This window comes from Microchirus variegatus (genome assembly GCF_963457635.1).
Source record: "Microchirus variegatus genome assembly, chromosome: 2".
NCBI classification, from domain to species: domain Eukaryota; kingdom Metazoa; phylum Chordata; class Actinopteri; order Pleuronectiformes; family Soleidae; genus Microchirus; species Microchirus variegatus.
Genome location: NC_139803.1, coordinates 5,816,894 through 5,844,671, shown reverse-complemented (window position 1 = coordinate 5,844,671; position 27,778 = coordinate 5,816,894). Strand labels below are relative to the sequence as shown.

The 27,778-nt window shown below is 41.3% G+C and overlaps 2 protein-coding genes across 2 annotated transcripts; one reads left to right on the top strand and one right to left on the bottom strand.

Moving 5' to 3' along the window:
* Positions 1–966: 966 nt before the first annotated feature.
* On the top strand, positions 967–1,368 carry LOC310944646 (uncharacterized protein C11orf87 homolog; the record flags this gene model as incomplete). Its single annotated transcript, XM_083910452.1, has 1 exon — positions 967–1,368. The coding sequence occupies one exon, from the start codon at positions 967–969 to the stop codon at positions 1,366–1,368; it is 402 nt and encodes a 133-aa protein (XP_083766578.1).
* A 9,823-nt stretch (positions 1,369–11,191) lies between these two features.
* mybbp1a (MYB binding protein (P160) 1a) lies at positions 11,192–27,184 on the bottom strand. The gene is made up of 27 exons (XM_083909888.1): positions 26,980–27,184; positions 25,332–25,427; positions 25,171–25,254; positions 25,006–25,080; positions 24,811–24,918; positions 24,006–24,196; positions 23,739–23,906; positions 23,535–23,652; positions 22,115–22,404; positions 21,931–22,038; positions 21,718–21,843; positions 20,461–20,667; positions 20,265–20,373; positions 19,695–19,788; positions 19,435–19,595; positions 19,158–19,289; positions 18,902–19,060; positions 18,561–18,734; positions 18,324–18,481; positions 17,353–17,487; positions 17,104–17,185; positions 16,276–16,407; positions 16,121–16,189; positions 15,887–16,000; positions 14,330–14,431; positions 14,100–14,224; positions 11,192–11,971 (listed from the first exon to the last, which is right to left on the bottom strand). Exons 1-27 carry the CDS (start codon positions 27,154–27,156, stop codon positions 11,629–11,631), a joined length of 3,837 nt encoding a protein of 1,278 aa, XP_083766014.1. The 5' UTR covers positions 27,157–27,184; the 3' UTR covers positions 11,192–11,628.
* Between the last annotated feature and the right edge of the window lie 594 nt (positions 27,185–27,778).

Here is a 27,778-nt window from a genome sequence, read left to right as displayed (position 1 = left end):
ACGGGACCTTTAATGCAGCTGCAGCTGCTTCATTCAGATGCTGAGTGGAGCAGCGAATGACTGGAGGAGGAGGAGGAGGAGAGGAGGAGGAGGAGGAGGAGGAGAGGCAGCAGCAGCAGCAGGACACACAGCTCTATTCTAATCGCATTTTCCAAACCCACTCTGATGCATACTGAGGAATCTTCCCCACTCCAGCACACTTAAAGCGTTTAGCAGGGGAGGAGAGCGCCGTCCTGGACGCAGACAGAGTGGATTGCTGCAGTCAGAGCATCCTGAAAGCGCGGAGATCCTCAGCATCAGCATCATCATCAGCAGCAGCAGCAGCAGCATCACATTACATGATATAACGTCACCACGATCCTGTTTTCTCCCCCATTTACACAGCTCAGCTCAGCTCTCCTGTTCCCCCAGCACTGATTCATTCGCCAGGTAAGAATCGCGCTGTTTTCTCTTCATTTGGGCTGTGGATCATTATTATTATCCTCCTGCGTAAAGATGACATTCTCGTCCTGAACGATCGTGCGTTGGCTGGAGTGTAGAGGAAAGGAAGGAAGGAAGGAAGGAGGGAAGGAGGGAAGGAAGGAAGGGTGGCTTCTGTTCGGCTAAATCTTTAAAGGCCTGCACAATAGATGATGGAGTCCATTGTTCACTTAACTTCATGATGAAATATGATAAGCGACACTCGGGATTTCTGTGATTTTGTGCCATTTGGTGCGTATTTTCCATGCAAATTGTGCCTTGATTGTTTATTTTATTAAAGTATCCTGGGTTAATGAGGTTCTGTGATTGTGGGCGTGTTTCTGATGCTCTTCATCATCATCATCATCCTCATGTGTCCTCGCTCCTTCGTTGCAGGTAACCTCATGCGCGAGCCGGTGTCCCCGCGCTGAGCCCAGAGAGACAGAGAGCGCGAGCACCAAGGACGCGGTCACAGAGAGACGCGAGTGTCCGGGGACGGTGGACCGGATGACGGCCAGAACCTCCGAGGCCTCGCGGCTGTCGGTGCCGCTGCACCGCTGTCACGGCGCCCTCCACGGCAGCAACAACGGCACCTGCGCGGAGCAGCTCAGCCTCTTCCCGCCGCTCTCCTCCACCCTCGCGCTCCTCGTGCTGGTGGCCGTGCTCGTGGGCATCGTCCTCGTCTCCCTGGCGACGTTCCACATCCACAAGCGGAAGCTTCGGAACAGGAAGATCCAGCGCGCGCAGGAGGAATACGAGCGCGACCGTCGCAGCCCCGCGCGCGCCCCGGGCAACGCGGAGCCCGCGAGGCCGTGCGTCATCGCGCGGCCGCCGGTTCCATGCGAGCGGGAGCTGTCGTGCCAGAGCGCGGAGAGCGCGGAGGACACAGAGGTTTCTCTGGACTGTTAACTCTGAGTTTAGGGAAACAAGAAAACTGTGGAACTCACTGGAAAAGCAATAAGGCACAAAGAACTCCCACAACCCCCACTCTGCTGCTGCTGCTGCTGCTGCGTGGAGATGGAAAACACCACAGTAAACTGAGCAGAATCACACTGGAGTCCAAACACAGACAGTGACAAATGACAGGGAAAAGCAGAAAGTGTGGCACAGCAGCCATTTTAGACATGTTGTGCATTATTGATGGTGTGAAGGATTTCTTGCTCACTTCATGTCAGTCAAAGACAGGTGAAGAAGCTGGGAACATGGTAAAATGGCTGCTGCTGCTCAGGGCCCATCATCATCATCATCATCATCATGTAGGGAAAAGCATGGACTGAGAGGTGGTTCAGTAAAAATGGCGACCCCCGGTTTTCACATCTGTGGGGACAATCAAGCGAAGCTGTTAATCATCTATGGGAAACAGAAGAGAAAGTCAGTGTTATCGTGAGGTTACAGTATGTGTCCTCCACCACTCTCCCATCACAAAGATGGATGCACGTTCAGTTTCCGGTCCAACCTCAGAGGTCAGAGCTGGGACAGAAGACATATGACTTTAAAGCATTGGTTCTCAAAGTGCGGCCCGGGGGCCAATGGCGGCCCGCAGAAACATTTCTGGCGGCCCCGCAGTGAATTACAGTTGATAGTTTTAATCCAGGAGCTTCTAAGCTTGTTAAATGTTTATCGGACATTACTGGATACAGACCAATAAGTGTAAACAAAAATACTGGGTATTTACCTGGTTTCTAAATGGTGAATTTTAGTGTATTATTGGGTTATAAGCTGGTAATAAGCAGGTAGCTACAGCCCCCAATTACTAGCTATTTACCCAGTAAATATATGGTAACAGAAATGTGTTACTTGGTATTAACCTGTAATTAGAAGGAAAGAACAATGGCCAAAATATTGGGTAATTACCCAGTAAATTATAAAGCGTTATTATATTAATGCTCAAATTAAATTATATTAACGCTTATTTCACTTAACGCTAAACTGTAGAACTGCAATCTGGTCATTAAAATGATTACAAATTGGATTTCTTTCTGTTTTTTCCCCCCCTTTTTTTTCTTTTGGCGGCCCTCAGTCCAATGTTGGGTTCCTAAATTGGCCCTCAGGTATCAAAACTTTGAGAACCCCTGCTTTAAACGTAATGTGGTGCTATGAGTCGTCGTCGTCGAGTGTCCACACACACTGAGAGGACACAGGTGATTTGGTATGCGGCCATTGTTTAGGATCTCCACTTGGGAAATGTCACGACGGATCAATCCAGCGCGGTCCTGAGCGATCACCTGTCGTCTCGTGATGATGATGATGACACGCGATGATGTCCAATCGTGTGATTGTGCAACTCAACCGCCTGAATATGAAGTGAAACGACAGCGTTGTGCACCCTCCACTGACGACTGGTTGGTTTCCCTGTCATTTGCCACTGGTCTGCAGGCTCAGTGACGAGGCCCATGGACTCTGCTTCCTCTGACATGACTGATAACTCTCTATGGGACTGTGTAAAGTATTTGCCTGCTTTGACTTTTGGACCTCCTCCTTAAACCTCCTTCCCCAGGATGATGTGACACACAGTGTGGTGTTGAATTATGAAGAGCTGATGATGATGATGATGGCATGTCCTCTGACACACACGACCAATATGTAGACTATAGTGGATGTTGTGGTGCTGTTAGGCAGTAGGTAAACTGCACATAGGCTACAGAAATAGCTTATTTGTTTGGCGTAGTATTTTTTCCTTCAATTGAGTGACTTAGCATATATTTGCATAAAGTACCGTCCTCCAGTGTCTGTTAGACATATTATAGGTAGCTCTATAGTTAGCCTGACAGGATGCAAGACTTTCTTCGCTGTAGTTATTATGCACATTTTTTCCGTTTAACGTGTCAGATAGTACATTTTTGCGCTGATTAAAAAAGTATTTTATTCTCCGAGAATTCTTCCAATATAGAGTTTCCTTTAGAAGCTTCCTTTCTTTCCTTGTTTGATGATTATAATAACTCCATGATTGCATCATAGTGGGCCTAAAATAAAAAAAAACCTGTTGTGTCATTAATGTAAATGTATGCCATGATGAGAGCTGGAATGTTTTACAGTAACACCGTCATCTTTCTGGACTTCATATAATCTGCCTTATCAAAGGAAAATATGTACTATTCAAAGTTTATAAATAAATAAATACGTACATTATGTTACTCTTTAAATGTGTGTGTGTTATCCTTCACATTATTATCTATATCTGTGGATTTGTGGTCATTTTTGAGGGCGTTTCTGCGATATTGGCACAGTTCCCAGACCTGTGCACGCTCAAGGACTATATAGCGCCCCCCTAAGGTCAAAACATAGACAAAATAAAATTGAATTCCACCGAATTTCCCGAAACTTGGCGGGAAGAGGTTATCGACCGAGACGTAGAAAAAAGTCGACCGTCACCGTGGTCCTCGACTCAACAGGAAGTTGAGTTTTGGCGTCAATTTTGGCGCCCGACATAAATCCGAGGTTTTGTGGATTGAAAAGGTTGTGGTTGTTTCTGGGATCAAATTCCCTTAATGCTATGATTTATTAGCTCCCGATCTTTCTGCATAAGGACTTTCACGTAGATGAAGGATGTCATTTGCATATTTTCTCATACTGTATCAAGGACTAAATGAAATACAGTAAGTCCAGAACCAGATCCTCTGCAAACTCCACACATGACACAGCCATGACAGTTCTGACTGGAGGTCAGTGAAAGTGAGTGTGTGTTGGCCCAGCACCAGAGTGAATGTTCCTAATTGTCCCTCAGCAGAAGCGAAAAAAAGAAAGAAAAAGGCCTGTGGATATGAAGCAAGCCTTTGGCAAGGTTCCAACTCTGACAGACGCACAGACTGAGTGTCTCTTATCTCATTGGCATAAGTGGGACAGAATAAAGCGATTTATCATGGGAAATACTGGAAGCAGGTCAATAAAAAATGAAGAACGCTCTCTTCATCCAAACGTATGTTTCACCAGGGACAAGAAGCACGTTTTCAGCGTGAAGAACATACACAGCAGTGTGTGTGTGTGTGACGCTGAACTGCTAAAGGCTTCAGATTTACATTTACATTTCCGTATATTTGTCCAGGCTAAAACTGCTCCTCCATTTCATGGCGAGTGAGGATGGATTTTAGCTGTCAGTCAGGATGGATGTGAAGAAGAAGAAGAGTAATGGAAGAAGGCTGCGTGAGCGGAGGTCAGTCGCTGGTCTGTCTGTGTCCTCTTCAGAGGTCAACAAAGGTCAGCGGATGAAGAACGAGTGGAGATGAATTGGCTCGGAATGGAACGAGGGAGGGGGGGGGGGGCGGGGCGGGGGAATTGGAGGTCAACAGTTATGGATGTAATTGAAAAAAGTGGCCAGGACCTGATGAAAGGGTGAAGGTCAGTGAGGAAGGATGGACGGATGAGAGGAAGTGGCTGTGGATTAATGGAGATCAGCGGCTAAGTGATGGAGGACGAGGAGGCTGCATCCTTCTGAGGCTGCATCCTTCTGAGGCTGCATCCTTCTGAGGCTGCATCCTTCTGAGGCTGCATTTATATCTGTTATGATTCCCTTTAACGGGAGCAGCAGCAATGACAATAATAACAGGAAATGTGTGGAATGTTGAGTGTGAATCGTGACAACATCGACATTTCTGCATTAATTCATCCATATTTACAGTCTTCTGTATATTTCTTTGTGCTTTTTGAAGTTGCATACATTTTCTAACGCTTTAAAGAACTTAAAATATCCTAAAAATAACTTAAATTAGACTCATGTTATATATTGTCTTGAGTGTCAGGGTATAGAAATCTTAATTTCTACTGGAGGAAATGGACCGTTTTTATCCGTCGTGGCCTTTTAATGATTTAATCCTCTTTACCGTCTCTGTTACAAGCGTCGCTAATGTTTCACGACGACACGTCGACCCTCGCGTCAAGGACGGAGCCGTCGACACGAATCAGTGTCACGACGACTCATTAACATTTGAGACGAACGCACGGGGGGAAGCACAGAGGCTTTTGTCACTCCTAGAAATTAAAAGTGTTCACACACGTCCTAAATGTGAGCAGTAAATGATTCTAAAAAAACAAGAAAGCCTTAAAAAACAGGACAAGCCGCGACAGTAATGAGGATTTTTAATTCTCCTCAGACCCGAGTTCCTCGGTTCCTCCTTTTAATTCAGCTATAAAAAGTTCCAGAACTGGAACGCGGCGAGTTTTTCCACGACGGAGCTCAGAGGTCACGGGAATATAAGTCATTATTTGAAAATAAATGAATGAAGTCTGGTTTTTTTTAATTATTATTGTCACACAAAGAGATAAGAGAGGGAGAGACAGTGAAGGGAGATTACAGTCTGCTGAGGGAATAACCCAGTTACAGAAAACAGCCTCATTTAGAATGAATGAGGACAGTTTTCTGGGTTCTCTTGTCCTCGCTGGTCTCTGCTCCTCTCTGCTGCAGAGGATTATTATTATAATCATTATTATTAGGGACCTCGTACACAAAAGTGACGAGGATCCTATTGAAATTGTAAAGATTATTATTATTCTCCGACGAAGAACTCGAATTTGACCGCCTAAACGTGCTTGAAAACGGAGGAAAATTTGCACGCACATCAGAACTCGCAAAAAATTTGATAAAATAATGGACTTAGGACTTAAGTACACAGGAAGTGCCCTGTAACTCACCCGTATATTGACCGATTGCCTCGAAACTTGATCGGTTAGACCAAGGCCCCTCACTGAACATGTCTACAAACTATGACCTTCGCACAGGAAGTGGGTCACCCGAAACCGGAAGTAACCTATAAATCGCCCATACATTGACCAATTGACTCGAAAAACACAGAATCCAGAGTCCAGGACTTACCCGGCCTGGAGGTGGTGGCGGCGGATACGAGGTCCCGCACATCGCTGCTCGCAGCTTTAATTATTATTATTATTATGGACATGTGACTGTGTGTCACCTCAGTAAATACAACTGAAAAACTCTTTATTATTAAGTCTAAACTTATTAAGACAATTAGCTAATGTTGATAGTGTTAATGTTCAATTGCTTGAACACTATTTTCATCATCCGTTTAAGGGGGTTTTTCATAATTAAACAAAGTGTGTCATTTTTCAGCTTCTTAAATGTGAATATTTTCTGGTTTATTTGCTCTGAGTCAAAAAAAACACATTAAAAAACAGATTGAATTTTGATTTATGGACAAAAAGCTTCATCATTTCCAGGTTTGACAAACACTGATTAACATTTTTCTACATTTTCTGGAGCAAACGATGATGCAAACGATCAGAGCGGAAACTAAAAATAAAACCCCACCAGGGCCCAGCTTCTAGCACTGATGTCGAGTCAAGCCATGCTGAGCTGAACTGTGCAAGAACTGTATCGTGGAAAAGTGCCATCAAGGTGTTTTTGTCCTGAACGCTGATGCTGCTGCTGCTGCTGCTCTGAGGACCAGGAGGAAACTTTCCATGGAAACTTTTCAGCCAAAGACGCCGTCCCACATTCCCAGATTTAAAGGTTCATCCTGGGTTCATTCACTGCTCACTTACTGTTACTCTTCCACAAACTGTGTTAACTGAGCGTCTCCATAGACACAAACACACAGACGCATGTGTGTGTGTGTGTGTGTGTGTGTGTGAGACTCTTTTATTTGACTAATTTACTCATTTATAATTTAATGAAGACCTCGTTTTTCCTCAACTTCACTCAGGAGTTTAGTTTTAGAGAAAGTACTGAACCAGTTTTTAGGAAGGGACAGGACGAGGTGAGGACAGGTGAGGACAGGACAGGACAAGACAAGACAGGACAGGTGAGGACAGGACAGGACAGGACAGGACAGGACAGGACAGGACAGGACAGGACAGGACAGGACAGGACAGGACAGGACTGGACAGGACAGATCAGGACAGGACAGGACAGGACTGGACAGGACAAGACAGATCCGGACAGGACAGATCAGGACAGGACAGGTCATGGACCGGTTAAAAAGAAGCTGTTCCATTAGAAACTTGTTTCCTGGCTCCTGATATTGAGTGGTCTGGAGTAACCTTGTCTTCTGAGACACGGTGTTGGACTGTCTCACTAAATCATTTTTTAATCTAATCTGTGGAGCACCTGCAGTATTCATCGCTCTCCTCCTCTCTCTCTTCCGAGTGCGTTTCCAGACAATCATCGATTTCCTTTTCGTTTGTGAAGATCAACTTTCATGGAGCTCTGAGCGATCATTGCTTTGGTTTGCGAAAACTCTCGCACACTTGAACCTCTTCAGAAGGAACTACAGAGACCACGGTGACAGGAAACATGGAAGGAAACATGGGATTGGGTCATAAATCGTGACTGCGGCGACAGAACGGTTTCAGCGAGGCCGTATTTAACCGGGAAAACCTCTTCGAGCAGCGGCAGAAGCACCGGTTTGTTCCAAACAAGGCTTTGGCATCAAGTAATCTACGGGCTGCTGCTCTAATGAATAGGTTTGCAGTCGCACTCGATATAAAAGTAAGACTGTGCCAACAGGGCTGCCAGTGTGTCTGTGACGCACTCTGCAAAGACAACAAACACACTGGAATATTTGATAAAGGTAAAGAGTGAAAGCACATTTACGAGGCTCGCTCTGATGATTCCACACTGAGCTGTTTTAGCAGATTGGCTCTGCGCTCTACTGTATATCTCATCTGGCTCTCACCCCTGCTGTCACACTTCCACCGCCATGATTTGTCACCGACGGCGTGTGTTTATATGCTTCATTACAGCAGGTTCACGCCGTGGCTGAGCTGAGGGTGAGAGCGGCCGCTTCCAGAGGACGGAAAAACAAATCAGACTTTCCCCCCGGCACGGCACCGTCCTCCTCCTGTGACTGTTCATTCGTCACTTTGATCAGAAGCATTAGTGACAGAGTTAATCATACACATCATTGAAAGATCCATGACTTTTTTTCTTTTTCCAGGGCGAACCGTGTGGTGATTAAATGGAAGTCAGAGGGTCATTGAAACTGAAACTGCAGGAGGAGGAGGAGGGAAATGTGACTTCATCACACTCTGATATCTGCAGCAACAACACACCATCATTATATATTATATTATATTATATAAATATATATATATATATATCATAGACCGTTTACAAATGTGCATGTTGCTGCTGAAGCTAATCAGGAAGTTAGAATACACACAATAGCCACCAGAGGGCGAAATGAACCTACTTGTCAAACTCATTTTCACTGAGGGCCACATCAGCATAATGGTGACCCTCAAAGGGTCTGTCAGTCATACAGAATAAATGTAACTAAATGTAACCAAATATAATGTAAAATAAAGGTAACTACTCCGTAACATATTGCTAAATAACTTTCTGTATTTATTACTTATTCAATTTCACTCGTTGCATGATGCGTATACCATGATACACTGTTATCTAGTGGCGGTGCCGTCACTTTGTGGGTAACGCAATCACCGTGCATTGTGGGAAATGTAGTTTGCGGGCCTTGAGTTTGACACGTGTGGCCTACTTGGTTTATAATGTTCGTAAACACGACGAGTTACTGGTCGAGATTAGACATCACAAACCCGCGGCGCGTGGCCCACGTGTGGCACGCCACTCGGTTTAACGCCACCCGCCCCTTAATATCAAAAATAGAATGAAAACTGGCCGTTAGCTATTGTCATAAACAAGTGAGCAGTATTTTATATAATAATATTACATGAATCACACTTTTAAATGTATTCAATATAAAATTATATATATATGAGCATGTTTAGTGTATTTATTATCAACTGTGTATCGTTCCGTATCATAACCAATGCTTTTACTTTACGTGAAATATCATCACGAATATCGCCATTGCGTTATTGTGATATGATTTTAATATCACTTCCTGCCGTAATTTGACTTTTGCCTATCAGAAATACTCTTCTGCTGTTTATACCTGGGTAATGGGACGTTTACTGACGTTAACGTGGCCGTGAATGCATCTTAAGGTGGAATACAGGTGCGTTATTCACCTTTAGACCACGTCCTGAGGAGGGGAAAACTGGGTCTCTGCAGTTCAGAGTGACTTCAGGATGAGACGACTGATGCGTGCAGCTGTCACTGCTGCAGATTAATGGCCGCACATGGCGTCATGTCCTGCGTAGTAATCCATTTGTCGGACACTACATCATTTTTGTGACAAGTGAATTAGAGCTGTGTGTGTGTGTGTGTGTGTGTGTGTGTGTGTGTGTGTGTGATTGCTCACCTTTGTTTGAGGCACAAAGGCTTGCTACTGTGACAGTTTTCCTATAATAACGTGGTTATGTAACACACACACACACACACACACACACACACACACACACACACACACACACACACAGGGTCCAGCGTTGGATTATTAAAGATTATTGTTTTAGACTAATTTAACTTAATTTAGCTGCTTAACTTAAAGGTTGCTTGGACGGATCATCGTGTGCACGTCTCTTCTCACTCTATATTATTCTGGATCTATGTTTAGATCTCATCTAATCTGGATTATTAAAGAATCTGACTTTGGCCTCATTGTTTTGGACTAACTGAACTTCTATTTTATGTCATTTAACACTTTAATAGTCAGAATTTGGACATCTGTGTGACTCGAATCATTCATTCATTGTAGAATCCATGTTTTTCTTCCCCCCCATACTTGTTAGAGGTTAAAAGTTACGCACTACAGCTTTAAAAATAAAGTATGAGACGTGGTTAAAGTGTGTGTTTGCGTGTAGCTCTAAGCTCTTACCTGAGCAGCTGATGACTGTTTTGACTCGTGTTTGCATGGACCACCATCATCATCATCATCATCATCATCACCTTCACCTTCTCTCCTCACTGTAACTAAACACATAAAGACAAAAGTCTGTCTAACCTCTGCAAACCTGTGACACAACAGTTCACAAAGACCACTTTAAATGATGAATTACAGCCTCAGCCTCAGTCCATGTGAGCTTCTCCCCCTCAGGGATGGACGTTTACTGTACTGAGATGTTAAATAAAGTCATAGAAAACGTGCTTATTTAGTTTTATTCTAACATTGATCCAATGGCTCTGTTATTTATTCATCATTGTGTAGTTTATGGCTCGTTTAGCACAGCACGGAACACTTATCTCACTCTTTCACCGTTTATGTTGTCGTGTTTCGTAATTAACGTCTTCACGGCGTTTGATACAGACGTTAAAAACAAATAAACTCGACTTAATTTGACCAAAGAAATAGAGTGAATGGATTAATCTGATGATAAAAACTGGAACTAGGAGACAAACTGTAATGTTTATTCTTCTTCTATGTCTCATGTTATCTATTAGACGCTTTACACTCCTGAGATGTAAATTAAAGTCATATAAAACATGGTTATTAAGTTTTATTCTAACATTGATCCGATAGCTCTGTTATTTATTCATTATTGTGTAGTTCATGGCTCATTAGCACAGCATAGAACTCTAATCTCACTCGTTTATTTTGTTATTAACGTCTTTACGGCTTTTGTTACAGACGTTAAAAACAAACTTGACTTAATTTGACCAAAAAAAACAGAGCAAACGTGGATTAACCTGATGATTACTAAGAGATAAACAGACAAGGATGAAGACTATAATTTTTATTCTTCTTCTACATCTAACAGTATCTATTAGAAACATGTGAAATAGAGACACCGAGATCATTTTCTCCATCATTTCAGGCACAGAGATTTTGAAAAACAGACCGTGCACAGAGTGAAAAACATCTAAGAAGCGTTTCAGTCCCAGAGAGGACAAGGATGAGGACGAGGACGAGGACTGGTGCAGCAGCAGATGGGACTGAGTTTCCCCCACAGAGCCTTGATCTCAGCGTTGTTAAGTCAGTCCAGGGATTCACATGAAGAGACGGAGGCGAGCAGGAAAAGTGAGAAACGTTTGGTGAAAATCCTCAGAGGAAAACCACTGTGTTCGGCTTTAAAGGAAGAGCTGCTATATTTAAAGTTAGTATTTTAGGAAACAACAAAGCAGATGAAAGTGTGGAGCGGTGCTGGATTTGCCAAAGAAGAGAAATGCATTTATTATTGTTGATGTATTTTTTGTCACACATGAAAAAATACTTTCTTTCTTCATTCACTTCCCACACATTTACATCTTTTTCCTCGTAGTAAAATAAAGCAGAGACGAAGCGACGTCAGCCAAATAAACTGAAGACAAAAAACAAACACACACACAGTTTGTGTACATTAAAAGAACAAGTGTCCACTTCACTTCTGTTTGGGTTTCTTCTTCTTCTTCTTGGCAGCGTTACTCTCCGACTGCGTCCTCCTCTTCTTGGCCGGGTTTGCTGCTGCTGTTCCGTGAGCCGCCGGTCGCTTCTGCTTTGATTTCTTGTCTTGTTTCTTTTTGCCTTGTCCTTTGTTGAATCCAGGTTTGTCTCCGCGGACGGCGGCGGCGGCGGCTGCAGCAGCAGCAGCTGCCGGCTCCAGGATGGGGATGTTTCGCTTCTTTCGCTTCTTTGTCTCGGGCAGAAAACCTTTCTTCTTCTTCTTTGGAACTGGAGTTTTGTCGGCCTCTTTGTCTGCCTTTATCTTTTCAACTTTAGGTTTCCTGCAAAAAGAAAACATCACGTCCTTGAATAAATGATATATTAGAGCTGCAACAATTAATTTTCTCGATGAATTGATGACATTTAGTTTCTCAAACCTGGAAATGAAGACGTTTCTCAAATCTCTTGTTTTTGTCCACAAACCATTTTCATTATTTTAATGATTTCTTTGTTGTTTGGAGCAAAGAAACCAGGGAATATTCACATTTAAGAAGCTGAAAGAAGATCCTTTAACCACTTCTTCCCTGACCCTCTTTTTGGAGTTCCTGCTCGAAAATGACATGCCCAAACTAAATAGAGTAAACCTCTGCAGTTACAAGCTCTATGTGGATTATCTTGGTATCAAAATGAAGACAACACTTGTGAGATTCCACCAGAGGTGTAAGTTTCACTGTAGATGCCACTGTGTCAGAGTAAATGTACATGGAACACAGCATAACTGAAGGATTTAAAGCAAATATAACCTTTAAAATATGCAGTAGGAGCTTAAAAACACATGGAGGTCATGTAACAACACCTGGACATGAGCTGTGCAAAGTGATGCTGCTGAAATGAAGCAGAGTGAAATTACAGAGGTTTTATTAAAGAGATGTCTGGGCGTTCTCACTTTTGCCACAGTTTGGCACCATCTGTGTCATTTGAGATTTCTTAGGTACCAAATCATTAAAAACCCGTTTAATTTTATTTATACGTCACTAGAGATCTAAAAATAACTTGTTTTGAAAAACAAAAAACAAAAAAAGGATGATAACTCGCTGTAAATCGATGCTTCCTGTGCGGTCCGTAATAACAACTCTGTGACTCTGCAGCGTCTTCAGTTACGCAGCGCCATAGCTCTGGCTTACCTTGGTCAATTAGGGTGATTGACAGCTCGTTTTAAACCTCGAAACCGGTAGAATCAGACCCCGGTCTCCAAATGCGTGTGAATCACTTCATTAGCGAGTCAAATGAACATAAATGCATATGACGCATTTGTGCGGACATTCGCCTCTCTATAATCAGAACGATCTAATGTCGCTCTGTAACGATCAATCAGACCAGGATTTGTTCCCAAAGCATGCTGGGAAGTGAAGTTCTTCATTAGAAGTGGTTTTGTTCCGGTGTAAATAACTTGTTTTGATAAACAGCAAAGGTTAAGATGACATTTCTGCTTGTATTTCTTGAAAGTCAGTTGTTCTTTTGCTCGTTTTGGGGCTGGATCCGTGAATCTTGGTCGTAGAGTGATAAAAATGGTACCGATGGAATCTGTAGTTTCTCTGCTGTCCAATCAACATGTTTTTTTTGTTTACATAATCACGCTGACGCTCCGGTGCCGCTTTTCAATGTGTGCGCTGTGACGTTTTTTCCCTGCTCCTGCTGTTTGATCCATCGGTGTTTTAACCATGTTTGGTGAACATAATAATGATTTATATGAGCTTTTAGCTGAGTTTCTGACCTTTCTGTGGGTATGCAGCATGTCTGTGTTTGTTAAAGTTAGATATGGTTTCATGACGCTTTTGTCGCTGTGTCTGACGCATGTTGCCCCCGATCCCAACCGTGAAGAAGAGGTTAAGGTTTAAATCAAGACGCACTTCTATTTCAGCTTCTGTTCTTCAAAACCCTGAGTCATTTTAAAAGTTATTTCTGTCACACCGTCTCTATTTACACAACAACAAAAGCCACAAATGGTTTAAAGTTTCAAGGTCAGACAAACAGTCTCGTTATTCATCACAACAGAGACGAAGCTGCAGGGATGTTCAGGGTTGTTCAGAGAGAGAGGGAAAAGAAAAGAAGAAGCGGAGCCTGGATCATCTTTGTTGTCAGACGACCATGAAACACAATAACCTTCATGTGGAGCGCTGGACTTTCTACTGTTCAAAAGAACCACCTCAGTGTGAAGAGGAGGAACAGACTGGTATTTTAAACACACATGGAGTGTGTTCACACGCTTGTAAACGACCAGTTTAGGCTGTAATCTGATTACTACGCTGTTTTTCATTCATGAAAGTATAAAGGAAAATGAGCCCATTTCTCAGTTGATTTATAAAGTCGGAGAACATTTTCCTGAGGAGATTCAGGTCTTCAACAGAATATCAAACAGCGATCGGAGATTTACAGCCGGTCATGTTCTGCGATGCCTCATCTACTCACACGACTCCAAAGTGTTTGACCACAGCCCAGTAAGTGTCTTCCATTTTGCCCGTCTTCTTAAAGGAGATGACGGTGGGCAGCAGCTGCAGGACCTGCTGCAGAGGCTCCAGGTCCACACACAGCTTCTACACACACACACACACACACAATAATAAATATAATAAAATAAATAAGTCAGGACAGAAACCTCATGTCAGCAGCAGAGTTCATCCTCTCAGAGACAAACCGACCTGCTGGTGAATGTGTTTGACCAGGAACTGACAGAGCTCCAGGGTCTTCAGCACCTTCTCCTTCACCGCTTTGCTCTCAGTCTCACCGACCTGCTGCAGACTCTGAGGACAGAGGACATCACGCATGAGGACGCGAGACCATTTCACTGTGTTTAGAAAAATCATCGCTGATGCACAGAGCGTCACGTAAAACGTCACACTAAAATATAATCCAAGCACTGCTCTGATTCGCCCTCACAGAACCTCATCCCATGTGCAATATACTGTCTTTTTTACAAAAGTGCAATATAAATATATAATATCCCATGCTCAATCTCAATGTCTGTAATGTCAATATCTAGTCCATACTGTATATATTCTGGAAATAGTCTATTATGTACACTAAACATTCTATTCTATTTGACTCCATTTAACTCTTTATATATATACATATATATACATATATATACATATATACATATATATATACATATATACGTATATATATACATATATATGTATATATATACATATATATATACATATACATATATATATACATATATATACATATACATATATATGTATATATATACATATATATACGTATATATGTATATATATACATATATATACGTATATATATACGTATATATGTATATATATACATATATATACGTATATATGTATATATATACATATATATACGTATATATATATATATACATACATATATATATACATACATATATATATACATACATACATATACACATACATACATATATATATATACATACATACATACATATATACATACATACATATATACATACATACATATATATATATATACACATCTGTATATGTATGTATACATATATATATATATACACACATGTATATATATATATATATATATACACACATGTATATATATATATATATATATACACACATGTATATATATATATATATACACATACATATTTATATATATATATATATATATAATATATTATATATATTTATATAGTCTTAGTGTTAATATCTTTTTATATTGTACTTTTCTTGTGAATGCATGGTTATTATTTATTATCCGTATCTTTACTGTCTTGCTGCTGTAACGCTGTAAATGTCCCCACTGTGGGACAAATAATGGAGTCTCTTACGTACTTTAGCTGCCATCAGTTAATGCAAAACTTGGACTTTGTGAGCTAACGTCAGTGATTAAAATGTCTAATATCGCTCCAAACCAGTTGCCATCTTCTTTCCCTTGTTGTTTTTGACCCGAAAAGGTGTGAGGTGACGTCGTCAGACTGCACGACAAGTTAAAAGACTCAAAAATCCGAAAAACGTGGGTTAATCTAACAACAATTACCAGAGAAATGTCTAAAATCTCTCTATTTAGCGGCCTCATAAACCGTGCAAGCTGTATTCCCCTCCAGTGACTCAGAGCTCTACCGCGGAAACACGACCTCGCTTCATAAAACCTCAAACAACGACGTTAACCTTCTGCGACGCTCACACATTTCCCCCGATTCGCCGGCTCTCTGACGTGGAACTGTGTCGACTTACCTCCGTCAGCCGACCCGTGACCTTCGCGCCGAGCTCCGTCCACGGAGCGCCGCTCAGCAGCTTCTGGACTTCGCGGCTCTGCATGGCGCGGAGCACCAGCACGCAGGCTTGGCCCTGAACACACACACACACACGTGGATTAAACTACAGAACGAGCTGCTCCTAAATGAATGTGGCAGCTGAAAATGAGCAGTAATTAAATCTCCATCACTGTTCCCGCTGTGAAATCATTACCTGCTGATGTTCTCTGACCCCGGCTGTGATGTGCTCAACTGCTGTGTCCAACACATTCACACACAGAAGCTGGAAAACAACACACAAATACACACATGCAGGTATTAGTGAGGGCGAGTGAAGTCATGTGACCCGTTTCTCAGAACTGGACTCACGGGGAATCTGTTGAACAGGTCTGTGAACATCTGCGTGGTCAGAGGACTCTTCCTCCTCTTCATGTAGGAAGTGAGGGCGTCTCTGAGGACGGTGGAGACGCGGTCCACGTCCATGTTGCCCGTGAACCTCAGCTGCAGAAACACACACACACAGAAGAGCAGACACACAACAACAACAGGTGTGAATGATAAACGCTGACTCAGGAAAGGAAACAACATTGTGTGTTGACATACATTAACACCACTTTAATTATGATGAACACACACTTTTTCTTCCCCTGCAGTGACGACAAAGTCACAGTTTCTGCTGTGAAAAAAAGGATTATTTACTTTCCCTGACGCTGTAACACCACCGTCGTTAGTGAAACAGATTTTCATGCAAACGGAGGCGGAAATCTCCGATTTAGAACAAAAAAAATATCAAATACAAGCAAAGAAAATGAAGAACAATTCCAGTTTTTGGAACACTGAACTTATGAAGTGAGGTTCAACAGAAAACCTCTAAAATTACTTTAATGAGAACCAAAATAATTGATGAAAACAGTGATTTTTTTCCCCCTAGAACACAGATGGAGAAGAAAATAATTCAAAAAGACACTAAAGACTAAACGAGGCTGAGTTCTGCAGCTCTAACGCACTTCCTGTCCCGGTTAACTACACAATTAAATCCTGAATTAATTCAGAACACTGGATATTATATTATAAGAACCATAAAAATACATTGCACACCGTGTAAATGAGAAAATGACCACGCGTCTATTGACCAGGAGTTTGAATCGAGCATAAACTGCAGTTGAACGTGGATTATTTACTTTGTGATAAACTCACTTCACTCTCTGTCGTCTTCTCCTCTTCAGTCGCAGCAGGGGGCGGAGCTCCTCGCAGCACTTTCATCAGGTATAACGACGCACTGTAAGAAGAGTTTGTCAGCAAAAATAACACAAAAAAAACACCTCAGGACGCTCACGACACGATGACCTGATTATTTATTTGAGAGAGAAAATAATCATCAATAATAAACAGGCGAGAAAACTGTGATGCTGTTAAAAGTTTGGCGTCATTTCTGTTCCTCTGTACCTGAAGTAGTAGAGGGACACGGATGAGTCAGACAGCTTCTGGGCTTTGGTCATGAGCTTCTGCAGCAGGTCGTGGAGCTCCCCCTGTCTGTCACCAACGGTCCTGCAGTAAACCTTAGACCGACACAGCTGGTTCCTGAATGGAGTCACAAAGACAAGTAAAACACAATTTAAGTAAAAATCATGAAGCTGTTTTATTCAGGGTTTCTGCAGGTTTTAACAAGTCAAATTTAAGACTTTTTTAAAGACCATAATGAATACAATTTAAGACCTATTTTAAATCCATTCTGGCAAAAGTACAAAAGACATGAAGGAGAATTGGAGCCAAAAGTTGTTGAATTTGCAATTCGGCTTAGCTGTGGGCTTACGTTAAGTTTTCTCCGCTGCTATGCTAAGCTATAACAGACCGTGGCGCGTGCACAGCCCACTAGCTAGTGGTGCTCGATAAATTCTCCCCGGGCAGCACAGGTGGCCGACTTTAGTTCCGTGTTGTAGTTACACTAGCGCATCCTCAAATCGAGATTGAAGTTTAAGCACGTTTTAAATAAAAGTAACGTTAATAGATTTAAAGACCTTTCAAAATTGTATTTAAGACTTTTTATGAGATTTTAGCAACATTTAAGACATTTTAAGACTTTTTAAGACCCCGCGGGTACCCTGTTATTGTACGATTATTAGCTTTCATCTTTTATTTTGCAAAAGGGAAAATCGCGCGTTCATTTTCTCACTCTGCATCTCAAATTAGATTTAAATAAACAGTGTTAATCTGAGATATTCAGCGAGGAAGAGCTCTCGTGGGAGTTTGGTGTTTTTAACAGTATTTTAAAGACAGCACTTCTTCTTCTCTCTCGTGAAAAGGAAAAAGGGAAAAAGTGTGGGATAATTAAACCCTCGAGGCACCAGCTCTACTAACTGGAAATAATAAAATAAAAAAATCTCAGCGACAGAATCTGTGACCACAGCGACAGTTACCTGAAGATGTCTGCAGCTCGGCGGAGGAAGTCCTGCTCCTGCTGGTTGCTGTCGGAGCTCATTCCTCTGTCGATGAGCAGGAGCAGAGGCTCCACCAGACCCAGCACCAGAGGACTGCTCGCCTGCCTCGCTAAGAAAACCTCAATGAGGTCCAAGACCTGCAGCAAGAAAACCATGCATTAGGGTTTTTATTATATCTGACGATTATCTTCTTTTACAGACTCGAGGACAACATACCTTGATCTTAAAGTCACGGACCAGCGACTTCTCCCTCTGCAGTTTGGTCTTCTCGTCCTTCTTGGCCTGGGACTTCTTCTTCTGCTCGGAGAACAGAGCAGCGAGGCCTTTATCCAGCTTCATCATGGCTTCATCGTCCAGATCATCATCGCTGCCCTCGTCCTCCTCTGTGGCCTGAGCACAGACGTTAACATAAGGTGAACGCGGCGTGACATGGTGTATCTGCTGCACAGTTAAACGATTACAATGCGAGACAAGGACAGGAGTAAATGGATCCAGCTCTGCCCCCTGGTGGTGAAAAAAAGTTGGATTTCAAAACAAGAATGAGTCTAAATCCTCACCAGAGCGTCCTGCTGCTGCAGAACCTTCATCAACTCCAAACGGAAACTTTGGTCCACCACTTCTCCTTCCATGTCCTCCTCCTCTTCTTCTTCATCCTCCTCCTCCTCCTCATCATCCTCATCCTCGTCGTTATCTTCATCTTCATCTGATGATTCCTCCTGGCAGAGAAACAAAAGAGAGTTTCGAGGTGTAGAATATGAGCATTTCTTATTCTTATTCTCTTGTTAGAAAACTGTGTGAGATGAGGTGACTGACCTCCATTTCCTCCTCCTCCTCCTCATCATCATCATCATCATCGTCCTTTGATTTCTTCTGGGTTTTGTCAGTGTTGTCGTCGGTGATGATCATCGCACCGTCCTCCTCGTTCTCGGTCTCTGGGTCCAAAACCTTCACAAATAAGAAAATCAGGACAGAACAGAACAGAATATATACTATATATTATCGACTATAATAATATCGACTATAATAATAATAATAACGTCGATTTAAAATAAACACACACATTTTTTACACTTTTTTACCAGATACTTACATCTAAGATGGCGGTGAGTGCGGCCGCGGTGACGTGAGGACAGATGGAGGAGAAGACGGTCTTACAGACCTGTCTGATGTGTCTGCTCGGCTGAGACAGCAGAGACAACAGGATGTCCACCATCACCTCCACCCAGTCGGGCTCCTCGTCCTTCTCTGTGGCTGCAGCACGAGACACACACACACACACACATAAGCTTTAAAGTAGCATGAAGTGATTTCTGCAGTCACATCTTTAGTGACTCTTTGTCTTTGCCTCACCTGGTTTCTTTTTCTTCTTCTTAGTTTTGGTCTCCTGTGCGTTGTTCACACAGCTCTGCAGGTCTTTCATGATGTCCAGCAGCTCCTCAGGGGCCTGCACATGTAGAATATATATACTGTATATGAGAGCATTATATGTGATAAACAGATGTGATTGTCAAACGTTCAAGCACTGACACATCTATCATGTTTGTCCTAATAAAACCGGACTTTTAAAATACATGTAAACATGTTTGTCCGACTAAAATTGTGGTAAATTGAACTTCTCAACGTCAGAAAAATGTAATTATATGGATTCAAATACGACAAAAACATGACATAATTCAGAGTGGTACATCTGTACTGAACTGACAAATGAGCCTGATTTTATGCTAAAAGAACTGAATATTTAAAGTCCATCGATGGCAGTAAAACTCACAATGGTGAACGACTGGAAACAACCTCATACTATCAAGCTGAAAAGGGGCGGAGATGAACTCAATTTGGTTAATTAAACTCCCTGCAAGTGCTTTTATTCTGGGACAATGATACAGTGATAGAAAATCATGGTTGTGTGTTGCGATGTGGTACCTTGAAGAGGTGCAGGCCGACCAACAGGAACAGCTGCTGAAAGGCTTTGCTCTCGGCCGTTTGGCCTTTCTTTGCTTTCTTACTCAGCTTTGCCACAGACTCCATCATACTGGAAGACAGACACGGACACTCAATCACAGGCAAAGGAATGAAGAATGAAGCTGCATCAGTCTGAGTCTCAGCAGGACGATCATACCTGTCCCAGGCCTGTTTCTGCTCGGCAGTGAACGTCTGCCTGCTCTGCACAAACTTGGGCTGGTGAAGCAGGAGCTGAGCGAACTGAGCCACGTGGTTGATCCACAGGGTTCCGTCTGCTGTGACACCGAGGACTCGCTTCTGACTGACGGCTTCACCATCAGACGAGTCCTCAGTGAGGGGCAGGTGGTGCATGGACATGAGGAGACTGTGGAGAGAACGAGGAACACAGTGATGCTGTCGTCTTTGAAAAAGAACAATTACGTTATGATTCATGCAATATGCAAAAATATTAGGGCTGTAAAGATATGCGCATCGAAATCGAAATCGCGATACTCAGAGCCACGAACCTGTGTCGCGATCTGAGAAAACCGTTTCGCGAAACGCCCTTTCTAACCCCCAGTTATTTTTCCGGTCAGCCACATGATATGAGCCGTTAGTGCTACCAAACCTATTTTTATTAGGGGTGTCAAATTATTACTTTAATTGTGATTAATTAATTACAGTCATCATTCTAGGTTGTGTTTTTTAATCGCGTTAATCTCTTCTTTACCAGGGGCATCGTCAGACGCAGCGACAAAAGCGTCATAAAACCACGTCTAACTTTAACAAACACAGACATGCTGCATACCCACAGAAAGGTCAGAAACTCAGCTAAAAGCTGAGTTAAACCATTCTTATGTTCACTAAACACAGTTAAAACACCGATGGATCAAACCCGCAGGACCCTAACCCTTACGTAAACAGCGGAGAATTCACAGATTTTTATCCCTCTACGAACAAGATTCACGGATCCAGCCCCAAAATAAGAGCAAATGTTGTCTTACCTTTGCTGTTTATCAAAACAAGTTATTTCCACTGGAACAAAACTGCTTCTAATGAAGAACTACACTTCCCAGCATGCTTTGGGGACAAATCCCAGTCTGATTGATCATTACTTTGTATTTCTCAACAGTAATGTTTTGTTACAGAAAAGAGAAAAATCTTTGGTTATTTATTTATTTATGTTCAAATCTGTTCACAGTGTTCCAAAATATTGTTATTAAATGTTACATTTAGTTGCTATATAATTAAATGTTTTTTAAATTTAAAAAAAATCGTGGAATGTATCGAATCGTGGGTCAAAAATCGTGATACGAATCGTATCGTGAGTTTGTGCATCGTTACAGCCATAAAAAATACGTATCATATAAAAGATCTTCTTTCTTTAACAAAGGCCTGTTTCTCATAAGCCATAAAAGAAGTGTCTACGCCTCACCCAAAGAAAGAAGCGACGAGCACAGGTCTCGTCTTCTCATCGATGGGCACAGAGAGCTTCTCCGTTGTCTCTGTGATGTCATCTGTGGCCTTCTTAGTGCTGAAGAACGTGTGGAAAAAGACAAACCTGGAAAAGAAACGTTAAGCGTGAACTTATGTCTGTCAAACACAGAGACTTTTAACAATACTCAAGAAGAAGAAGAGGAAGTCTGACCTGGCCACATCCATGATGAGATCCTCCTGCTTCTTCACCTGGTGGTTGTCAATGATGGAGGTGAGACGGGAGACGATCCACTTCCTCAGACGGAACACAACTTCCTTCCTGTGGACAGACAGTGGACAGTTACATCCAGAGACACCAGATGATGAGACATGTTATCACAGATCACAGCACTCACTGCTCCTGCTCCTCCTGGTTCACTTTCTGCTTGCGAGTGCTGAAGTCGAGCAGCGCGTCCAGCTGAGGCCGTGCGAACATGTTCTTCAGCCACAGCACGTAGCTCTGCAGAGCCGCAGGCTGCAGGTGCTGCACCACCTTCCACACCGACGGCACCACAGGGTAACCCTGGTTCGCCAGCGAGGAGAAGGCCACCATCACCAACAGCTGTTTGTCCGAGTCCTCACAGCTCTGCAGAAAGTCAGAGACGAAGACGTCCATCTCTGGAGCCAGCTTGAATCGGTCGGGTTTCTACGAGGGGGAAATTATGGACACTTTTAAGATGCATGAGCACGGAATTCACTTATCGGCATCTAAAATAAAACAAATATTATAAATATAAGAATGAAAGTAGCACTTCAATGTGTTATATTCCCCTTTAACTTTTTGTCCCGAAGCTTGTTGGGTATATTTTTCTTCTAAAAAAAAAAATGCCCTGAAGCTCCACAACACTGACTGATGTTGCCCTGACTCTCATCCTTAATCTTTCCCCGTTCCTCAATTCTTCAGCTTTTCTTCTTCTTCTAACAGTTCCTGGCAGGCTGCCCTCCACACCTAAATCGCTGGGTCAATATTTCTGTCTAATTCAATTTAAAGTCATTAAAGGACCGTTTCAAATGAAAATAAATGATATTTTAAAGCGGACCTAGACCGAAAGTTCCTATTAACGCTGTTTTTAGTGTGTATCTGCGTCATTAACTTGTTTATGAACCCCTGAAGTTTCTAAACAAACAGTTCAGCCACTGCTGAGAACGCTGTGTTCATTGTAATCTCGGGCTCAGTGAGATCTCTGAAAATCCCGTTATAGTTGCGTAAACAGCGGTTCTCCTGAACAGCAGATCATCCTGCTCCGGGCACTAGTCCGGGCACATCCGGTTGCGTACATTGAACCGCAGAACAAGAATAACATCCGTTGTGGAGGTGTTTCACGAGCGACAGTGTATTCTGACTCTGGGTCTGACTCCGGGTCAAAGGTCGTCAAAGGGACTGCGGCGGGGAGTCGTGAAGAAGCTATTTTTAAACACTGTTAAAACAATGTTTTGAAAATGAGGAGCAGTGCATCCACCGTTCCAGGGGGGGGAGCTGCGCTTCTGAGAGCGGATGTGCTGTATAGTACTGGCCAATCACAAGACTGTCTTCTGGGGGTGAAAGTTCACTCTGAAACATCGCGGCTGACGAACAGCGTCAGAAAAAAGGATTTCAATCGGCTCGTTTACAGCAACTAGGAGGTTTTTGACCATAAAAAAAGTTAATATATGTAAGTAGACCTCAATAACTAACATACATGTGCAACAGGACAACTCTATGTAAGCTTTAAGTATTTTCTGAACCTGAATTACGTCTTAATAGATTATAATCTGTTTATTACAGTGATCACTGACCTGAGCAGACAACACATGCTCCCCGTAGCGCTCCATCACTTCTCCAGACAACACCTCCTTCAGCTGCTCCAGAGACAGAAGAGGCAGAGCGCTGCCCAGCAGACGGAAGCTCAGGTAACTGGACACAAACCAGAATTAAACTCTGTCACACTTTCGAAGCCCCTCGTTTCTTTCCCCATTTCTTTCTTTCACGTGAGAACTCACTAAGTCGGTCCTGGCTGCTGCTTTAACATGCCGTCAATGATGGCTTTATTCCAGAAGAGCTTGAAGCTGTCCTCCTTCAGCGAGAGCTTCAGGAGGTCCAGAGCCACGGTTGGCAGGACGCACTCCTTCTTCACCGAGTTGGCCGCAGTCTTTAACACCTCGGTCAGCCTGTAGGAGGAGAACATCGTGAGTGAGAGGTAGGAGACAGTGAATATGTGAAGAACATCTGCTGGAGTTATCGCTCATAAAGAGGCAGACGCGTCTTACTTTGGGATGTTGTCAGCGTTGATGATGGTGGACGAGCCCAGCAGCTTCTTGAGCTTCTTCGGTTTGAGGCTCTGTGGGAAACGCTGCAGAGCCACAAGCAGCAGCTGCATCTGCTCGGGGGTGTTGAAGGCCGACGCCAGGTCGGACTTCAGAGTGGTCAGCAGGACCTCCTCAAACACCTCCTCTGGGATCTGACACACACAAATACAACAGCTTTCATAAAAGGCGGCTCATTAATACATAAAGGACACTGTGTAATATGAGTTCTTGAGATTGGTGTCATGTTTTTCCACCCGAGAGGACAGTTTAACTTGTTTGTGTCCTCCATTTTCACTGATAAACAACATCACTGTTGTACTGTGTCATAAAACATAATGTTCAGGCTTTAAAATGCAGTATTCATGAGCTAATTAGGGCTAGAGCTGAAACGATTAATCGATTACTAAATTAATCGCCAATTATTTTGATAATCGATAATCGGTTTGAAGCTGTTTTCATTATAAAAACAAGATTTCTGATTGTTTTAGCTTCTTTATATTTTAATATTTTCTTGGTTACTTTGCTCCACATAACAAATAAATCATTAAAACTGAATCATTTTGGTTTGTGAACAAAATAAGACATTCGAGAACATCATAATCTCCAGCTTTGACAAACACTGATCGACGTATTTTAACATTTTCTGACATTTTATGGACCAAACGATTCATCGATTAATCGAGAAAATAATCGATTACGAAAATAATCGTTAGTTGCAGCTCTAATTAGGGCTCAATGAAAGGGATTACAGAGAGCGTGAACTCACCTCAGTGAGGATGTCCACCATCGTCTTACTGGGCAGGTCCTTCAGATGTTGCCTGTGCTGAGTGAGGCTCTGGAGGAGCTGCACACATCCCAGCACCACCAGTGGCTCCTGCACAGACCGCAGACACCAGAGGAACAGTATTACAAACATAAAACATTACAAATAAATAGCAGTGACGGCAGCGAGGCGACTTACTTTAGAGAGGCGGCCGGACTGATGCAGAGCGAGGACTCCGAACAAGTTTCCAAACAAAGCATTTCTGACAAGTTTCTGAAAGAACCAAAAGAAAACTTTTCACAGACGCTGACGTCATTTATAAAAACAGCTGCAGCTCAAAGATCAACATCAGCAAACACTGACCTTCTTCACCGTCTGCAGATTGTGCTTCTCTTTGATTCTGTCCAGGATGCTCTGCAGGGAGATGTCTTCAAACGCACTCAACACCTGGACACCAAACATTGTCATGTATTGTAATAACGGACACACAGGTGGGGATTGTTTTGACAGTCGTGTGCACTCACGTGTCCCAGAGCCAGGCTGAATCCAGGTCTCGCCGTCTCTCGTGTGTGTGCCAGTCCATCCACGAGCCTCTTCATGGTGTAGTCATGTTCATCTGCCTGGAGAACACAAAGAAAATCCATTTCCTTTTTGATCACACATGGTATCAATATTTCTATAAGTATACGGCAAAGTTCATTCCTTTCAGAGCAAAAGAACACAATATGTTACCAGAGAAGAGGCTGATTCGAGTTAATTTATGTCTGTTTTGTTGCTTAAAAAATTACTTAATCATAAAATTGAACTCAACTAATTAACTAATGGACCAGTGCTTGAGTTTTAGTTGATTTCTTGGTGCTAGATGAAATTATGAATACATTCAATTTAGTGTTCAATATCGGAATCAGAATACTTTATTAATCCCCGGGGGGAAATTGTTTTTGTTCCAGATGCTCCGTTGCAATATATATATATATATATATATATAAATGTTATATATGATATATATGTTATATATATATATATACATATATATTCATATATATACATATATGTATATGTATATATATATATATATATATGTATATATATATATAACATTTATATATATATATATATATATATATATTGCAACGGAGCATCTGGAACAAAAACAATTTCCCCCCGGGGATTAATAAAGTATTCTGATTCCGATATTGAACACTAAATTGAATGTATTCATAATTTCATCTAGTAATATATATATATATATATGTATATATATATATATATATATATATATATATATGTATATATATATATATATATATATGTGTATATATATATATATATATATATATATATATATATATATATATATATATATATATATATATATATATATATATATATATGTGTATATATATATATATATATATATATATATATGTATATATATATATATATATATATATATATGTATATATATATATATATGTATATATATATATATATATATATATATATATATATGTATATATATATATATATATGTGTATATATATATATATATATATATATATATATATATATGTGTATATATATATATATATATATATATATATATATATGTATATATATATATATATATATATATATGTATATATATATATATATATATATGTATATATATATATATATATATATATATGTATATATATATGTATATATATATATATATATATATATATATATATATATATATGTATATATATATATATATATATATATGTATATATATATGTATATATATATATATGTATATATATATGTATATATATATATATGTATATATATGTATATATATATATATACATATATATGTATATATAATATAACTAATCCCCAAATCTGTAAGCCACAACATGTTCACACATTGATAAAGATGGTAAAATAAAACAATAACATAACAATGTCGGCTTCACTCTGTATAATATCAACTCTTAATAACTACTACTTTTGTAGAAATGTTGAAAACAATACTTTTTCATTGTAAATATCATTGTTTTACAGTGTTTTATCGATATTTAACAAACTAAATTAATTCTTACTCTAATGTTGACACATGTCTGCTTCCGGACTTGTCTGATTCTAGTCCCGGTCCAGCAGAACCATGCCGGTTTACAGCCTCACCTTGTTGTTGGTCTTCAGGTAGTTTATCAGGCTCTCCACGGCCTTCACTCGGACCTCCTGGTCCGGTTTGGCTAAGTCCCAGAAGAAGTCTAGGAAGACGCGGTTCTGCTGCAGGACCCAGGCGGTCCGGGCCGGTTCTGGAGCTTTCTCTGAGGGGTCCACCATCTCTACAGACATGTCCTCACACTTCTACACCAGGCTGCTACTGTCCATGCTGCCAAAGCAGGAAAACGTGCCTCACGACGCAGCGACTGCTTCCGGGTCACACCCCGCCCCCTTCCCGGGAATCGCTGAAAAACTTTATTGAACAAAGCCAAAGAACACAGTCATTATTCTGTGATAGTCCGTCAATATTTCAAGATAGTAATTCTCCGATAGTATTTATATTATATATTTAAATAGATATATATCAACATATGTGTGTATATATATATATATATACATTTAGTATTATTTTGAGTACTTTTTGAGACAGAAAGTCAATATTTGAAAGCAGTTATTTTAATCACAATCACAATCTGAGACAGTGGTACAAAATTAAGATGGAGCGAGAGATAAGGTGACTGTAATTGTTTAATTTAGTTTAAGATTATTGTTCTGCGGTATTACCGTGGTAAATACAGCAGAACAATATTTCTGATTTCCCTCCCACTACCACTAGAGGAGGCTCACGTACCACAAAGTCATTGTTTTACATGCATTAAAGATTAACGAGATTGTACAAAAGACATTAGAAAAAGTTCTCTCAACTCAAACCCTGTTTATTTGTCATTAAAAATATATTCTTTATTAAAACTGC